Source organism: Topomyia yanbarensis, chromosome 1 (genome assembly GCF_030247195.1).
Source record: "Topomyia yanbarensis strain Yona2022 chromosome 1, ASM3024719v1, whole genome shotgun sequence".
Classification (NCBI taxonomy): domain Eukaryota; kingdom Metazoa; phylum Arthropoda; class Insecta; order Diptera; family Culicidae; genus Topomyia; species Topomyia yanbarensis.
Window position 1 is genome coordinate 210068775 of NC_080670.1, and position 6271 is coordinate 210075045.

Sequence of the window (6271 nt, forward strand, 5' to 3'; positions counted from 1 at the left end):
ACACCATCAATTTCGACTTCCCTGGCGGGAAGATAGACACAGTAGATCTTCGGTAAGAGCTTGCAGCAAGTATTTGCATGTATAGAACTAGCCAACGTTATTCTGAGATTATCTGAGTGAACCTTGGATATTTTGGTCACAGCCGAAGAGGACCTTAGAAATCTTTAGTAGATTCAAAGATTTAGTTTTAGATCGGATAGAGATTTCAGACGGATTGGTTCAGCGCTCCGGGTATCGTTTGAATCGGTAGTTCCCAGCAGGGCTAGTTTGAGCATTAGGGGTCGATTCCGATTCGAGCTGAATTTGGTTTGGACGGAAAAGATGATAATTCAAATGTTCACTAGTGTAGGGAGAGAAAGAAAAAACTATACTTATCTATTAAATTCGACGCTATACCTTATTGAGTTGCAGATAATTATTGTTGCACTCTTGTTTTTCATTCTCTGTAGCGCAAGTTGTCAGAATCAACCAGTTATGAACTGGGAAACAGTCTGACGTAAAATTTGTACCAAAACGACTCCCTCACCTTTTTGTCGGGTCTTGTCTTAGATTCGACATAATGATCCATTCGATTTAATGTCATTCGACCCAAATGCTTAATACCTAATGCCCTAGCACCATCATAGTTTGCGAAACGTACTTCCATAGAGCCTTTACTAAATAAATATGTTAAATACTTATATTGCAGAAGAATTTATTGCATATATTTATTACACTTACATAATCTGTTGGCTCCAATCCAGGCTTACACAAATGGGGTTGAAAATCCCTTGACGGACTGTCTCCAAACTTACTGTGGACAAACTACGGTATAGTACCGCTGCTTTCACAATCATGCATCCACAAACACATTTCATACAAAAGTACATGCACACACGCAAACTATAAATTCCCACGCGATCAAACAAACGAACTAGTGAACATACAGACGCTCGAGCCCTTCGCAATAATACAGGCCCAGTCATACGCCGACGTTCTCACAAGCATTAATATACACCGGGAATTGTGTCAACGCGTTAGCAACATCTGTACTATATTACATGTATCCATCTCTAAGTCAGAGTGGAAATGCGTACCTGTGATAGTGCAGTGCATGTTTATTTATCCTTGTGTAAAAATAGTGCAAGTTTCAATTGTAAATTTCATAGCATTTTTCGAAAATTCATTTTTCAATTGTCTTAGCTGTTTTCGCTTATTCTGTAACTGTTTGGATTAATCGCCTAACTAGTCCCAAGTTACTGCTAGTTACCGACAAGACGAATATGAAACATACAATCCAACTTGGTCGAACCTATTTTCTCCCCATTATGCTTTGAAACCCGTACTTGACATGCAATCCTTCTACCAAGGGATAGATGATTAACATAGTTTGGGTAGGTATATTTTAAACCTGCACTTTGTTAGATGTTTTTAACTTTATTGAACACTTTTTATTGCGATAGACCCAAACATTCGGCTGACTTATTACATATGATATGTCGAGCATGACTATCCAAGGAATCGAGCATTACCAAACCGGGCTGCCAGAACGGTTAATTAGGCAAGTCATGGTGTTTCTACATGTCGAGAACTGACTGACTGGTGGGACTAAAATATGCCATACGTGCACAAAAGTGTCATGGGTCTTACCCTTGCTGTATCAGGCAAATCTCTGACATAGTGGACGTTTTATTTGTTCATAAATCGAGGGGTCCAAATGATTGTTGTGTCCCTGATACTCAGAAAAATAAGTGATTAATCTTCAGCAAGAAGAAAATTTCCACAATTTTGAATCAAGAACAGTATTTTCAAAAAGAAAACTTTTGTATTGGAAACCTACGCAACCCCGTATTTATAGCAGTTAGCAAAAATGGCATGATACATCAACGTGAAATGCCTCGTGTGTACTTGCGGCTAGTTCTATGTCTATGTCTTATATTCGAACTCATACCTCGCGATATTTGTGCTGTTACAGTCGATATGACTGTTGATAACATATACAGGAGAAACTCTATTGTTCGGCATATTTGTCGCATAATAAATCATCACCTTCTGATGATTCCAAAAGGGTTGTATCATACTGTTGCAGGCATGGGCCGCCCTCTCATAATGGGCAGTGATGCGAATGCCCATCACATAATTTGGGCAGGGAAGAAGTTTTGCCTGTATCTCTCTACTTCATGAGTTGGCATGAGGAAAAAGTTAGAAGCGTCGTTATCTGATCATAAGTCCATATCTTTGATCATTTGAACGTCTCCCTAGATATCGTTACATATAGTAGTCCCAAATCTACGATATTGGAACACTGCGAAAAGGAATTGGCTACTGGGTTTTGCGGGGTTTTCCAATGATTGAATCCGCAAATGACTTGGATGCGGTCGTGAATAAAACCAACTCATTCATAGTAGCAACATACAAAATGGCTTGTTAACTTCGAGTTATGCGTGCTTCTGGAGTGATGGAGGAATCCTTTTACGGAACTCCGAAATTGCTAGACTCGAAACGTTATGTGTATACTCGTTTGACGAAGATAAAGTACTGAACTGTCTTTTTGACACACACTTTCTAGACGATCACCGAAGACTGCCCTTGAGATCCTTTCAGGTAGTTCTGATTCCTGGGCTGCCCGTTAATATATGACAACTGACTCGATCAAATGGGCGGTTAAAGTGGAGTTTTCATTTCGGGTTCTTCTCGTCAGGATCCGACACTAACTTAGTGACAAGACTAAGCTAGTGCCGGATTGACGCTAGCTCCAAAATAAAAATAAATCCTGCAAGAAAAGGAGTTCAATTTTAATCTGATGAGAACTAGTGAAAAGAAGCATTTGGTTTGGCTTAGTAAACCAATGCAAGATTAACTATGGTATATTTCTCCTCAGGTGAAACTGCGTTAAAGGCAAAGCCTATAACTAAATTAGTTATAAACTTTGCGTCTCATCAGATTCCGACGTTAACTTGATGAAAGGACAAATTCGCAAATTCTATAACTGATTGAGTTATAGGTTTTGTGCCCTAAGCGCAGAGGTGGTTTTAAACTATTTTCTCCTTAGTGGAGAACAAATAGTTTTTACCTAATTTTTCTTCAATTAAGAGAAATATAGCACAGTGCTTGAAAGTTTTTTTTATATATGGATTAAACACACGATTCTCTTTTCTTGTCAACCATTGGCGTAACTTCCAAGCTTGCGCTTAAATAAAAACATTTCTCTCGTTACATGTAATTCCAAAAATATCGTAGAATTTGCGGCACTTTTTTTGAATTGCAGTATTCTAGTCAAGGCACCGACTGGACGTTGCAAATTCAATGATCGCACAGCGACTATTCAGCGTGCTGAGTATTGTTCATGCAATCTTTGGGAATCCGATTACGGTACTTGATATCATCCCCATAAATACATTACCCATACATATCCACAGGGCGCTCAAACTGAATGGTTTGTTACTGTTCCTAACGCAGAGGAATCAAGAATCATAATATATTGGCTCAAATGGCACGTTCGCCCGTATGTATGCAGTTGGATAAAGAGCTATAGGCTTTATCAGTAGGGTTCATTATCCCTCTAGTAGTGAAGAGTTTAGACTGTTTGCTAATTTGTGTTGTGATTAATATACTTACCTTTTTGTCTCATCTCCTGTTCGTTTTCCATTAGTAAAATGATGAGACTATGTGGCAAGATATAAGTCTCCGAATAATATGGGTGACATGTTAAGCGAGACAATTTGTTCTTACTCCTGATACTGCAAGTAAAAGGTGGTTTTCCAGACTAGAAAAAAGTTCAGATCATCAAGGTCTACGACTTTTTATCTTCTAAAGACGATTAATCGTAACCTTTCTAAAAATGGAGCATATTTAAAAATATGAAAAATATCTTTAATATGTTAGGTTGTAACGCAATTCAGACTTGTTCTTGTTTTATAGATGTATTTTAAGGACAAAAATCAAAAATAGGGAAAAATAACGAAATTTCATCAAGCAAACAGGGAAAAGCAGGCAATTTAGAAAATCAAAGTCATTGGGGATCCGAAAATCTCTTGTCTTTGTGAAATACTATTAATTTATTACTCATTCATTCAGATGAATGCCCTAAACTGTTAGTTTATACTGAAGCGTGTACGTAATTGTGAGCTCAAAAATACACAGAAATGGACAATCATTATTCAGCGCATATAATTAACTGGTCGTTAGCAATCAAAAATTAGAGCCGTTTCATCTAAGCTAACGATCCTAAGTGCGGCCATAAATGCCTCCAAACACGTAGTTCCGAAAACAGATACACGATAACAAATTTGCTACCACCCATCCCAGTGACACTTTGCCACATAAAAACTTCACTTTATAGCCCTATAAACCGAGATGTAAGCTGTGAAAATCATACCCATAAATTAACTTTATCCTAGCCATGTATTTCCATCCGTACATGGTTTGGGGCAGGCGGACCGCGCACAGCAGGCCCTGTTTATTATTCTACATAACCAAAGTAAGCTGATGGTAATGTGTAAACTCTGTCTGTTGGTTACCAACTTTGGTAGCGCATTGCATTGCTTGACATGACTGTATGTATTGGTGTATGGAATCGTATCTACCATTACAACATCTGGCGATACACGAAAACCACGCCTACTTATCCCGTGTTTATATTCACTAACACAGTCGCCCGACAGCTACGCCACCACCCGTCGAGCACTGGTACCGAATTTACTGCACACATCTGTTGTATGTTTATGTACGCACTATGACGAGAAGCACGTGGGGCTATGCATGCGAAAAGGTATCCGTATTTACATCGGCAAAAGGTGTTGGTGTGGAAGGAAGCTATAAGCTATGCTGCAGTCATAAATCAACTGATTTTATGTTTGTTTTAGGGTGGCTGCCCGCGCGCTGTGTGTCGCCCGCTCATCCCAGCCCCCAGTCGGTTCGTGGGTTGCTGTTGGAAAGAGGGGACTCATTCTACTGTCCTAACAAACGCGGTTGCTAGTGTATGTGTGCCTATGTACGTGCCCCCCGCGCGCGTGAAATGTGCATCCAAGGAAGCCGACGCGCGTGTGTTACTGTATACGCGATGGAAGGAGTGTATCTTTCATTTGTTTTTCTCCAACCGTGTCCGAATCATCTTCCGCATCTTTGCGGGCACGGTACTACGCTGTTCCGGAGCTTTTCCGACCTGCGGGAAACCGGAGGAATATTTTAAATTTTTATCGATCGTGTGTGCGCGCGTGTGTGTGTGTGCGTGTGCGGGTACAGAGCACCAGCGGAAGGACGTGACCCGCCTGCTTTCGGTGCCCGTTGAAACATGTGCCAGTTGTCCGACTGCCAGGGACCGCAGTTGAAATCTTCCGACAGGCGACGGGCCTCGATTCCGGACAATACGCGTCGGCTGGTGTGATAATTCGATTGTTTTGTGCTGTTTGTTGTTGTTGTTTTTGTTTCAATTGTCGGTTGACAGAATGTTGGTCCCACCTGAGATGATAGCGGTCCAGTCGAAGACCATCTTCCAGATCAACAAGTACTACGCGGAGAAGGTACAGATGCGGATGGGGAACATAGCTCGAGTGATTCGGGAGATTTGTAAAATCGTGCAGGAGGTGCTGCGGGAGGTGGAAGTGCAGGAACCCAGATTCATCTCCAGCCTGGTCGAGTGCAATGGAAGGTAACGAAGGAGTTCCGAAGTGGGTTCTCGAACTAAAATTAGCATTTTGTTGTTTTTTTTTCTTGTTCCACCTGGACAGATTTGAAGGCCTGGAAGTGATCTCCCCCACCTTTTTCGAGGTGGTCCTCTACCTCAACCAGATGGGAGTATTCAATTTCGTGGACGACGGATCGCTGCCGGGAGCGGCCGTTCTCAAGCTGAGTGACGGTCGCAAGCGTTCGATGTCTCTGTGGGTGGAATTTATCACAGCTTCTGGTTACCTGTCGGCTCGCAAAATCCGTTCCCGTTTTCACACTCTAGTCGCGCAAGCAGTCGAAAAATGTCCCTACCGGGATGTGGTTAAACTTGTTCCGGATACCACCGAAGTGAAGCTAAAAATTCGAGAACGATATATCGTTCAGATCACGCCGGCTTTCAAGTGCACTGGCATTTGGCCCCGGTCGGCAGCCCACTGGCCCATTCCGCACATCCCGTGGCCCCACCCGGCCCTGGTAGCGGAGGTAAAATCCGAAGGTTTCGATCTACTCTCCAAAGAAAGTGTGATCCTGCAGGGAAAGAATGCCAACATCGAGGGGGATGCCTGGATCCTGCACTTCACCGAGGCGGAAAACCGGCTGCTGCAGGGTGGCTACCGGAAGCGCT

At 42.0% G+C, this 6271-nt stretch overlaps 1 protein-coding gene across 1 annotated transcript in view; it reads left to right on the plus strand.

The window, feature by feature from the left end:
- Positions 1 to 4911: 4911 nt before the first annotated feature.
- Positions 4912 to 6271, plus strand: part of LOC131676207 (protein mab-21-like) — a 3149-nt gene continuing 1789 nt past the window's right edge. The window contains exons 1-2 of the mRNA XM_058955329.1: positions 4912 to 5629; positions 5709 to 6266. Of these exons, the coding sequence (XP_058811312.1) occupies positions 5427 to 5629; positions 5709 to 6266 (761 nt within the window). The 5' untranslated portion in view covers positions 4912 to 5426. The remainder of the gene's footprint in view (positions 5630 to 5708; positions 6267 to 6271) is intronic.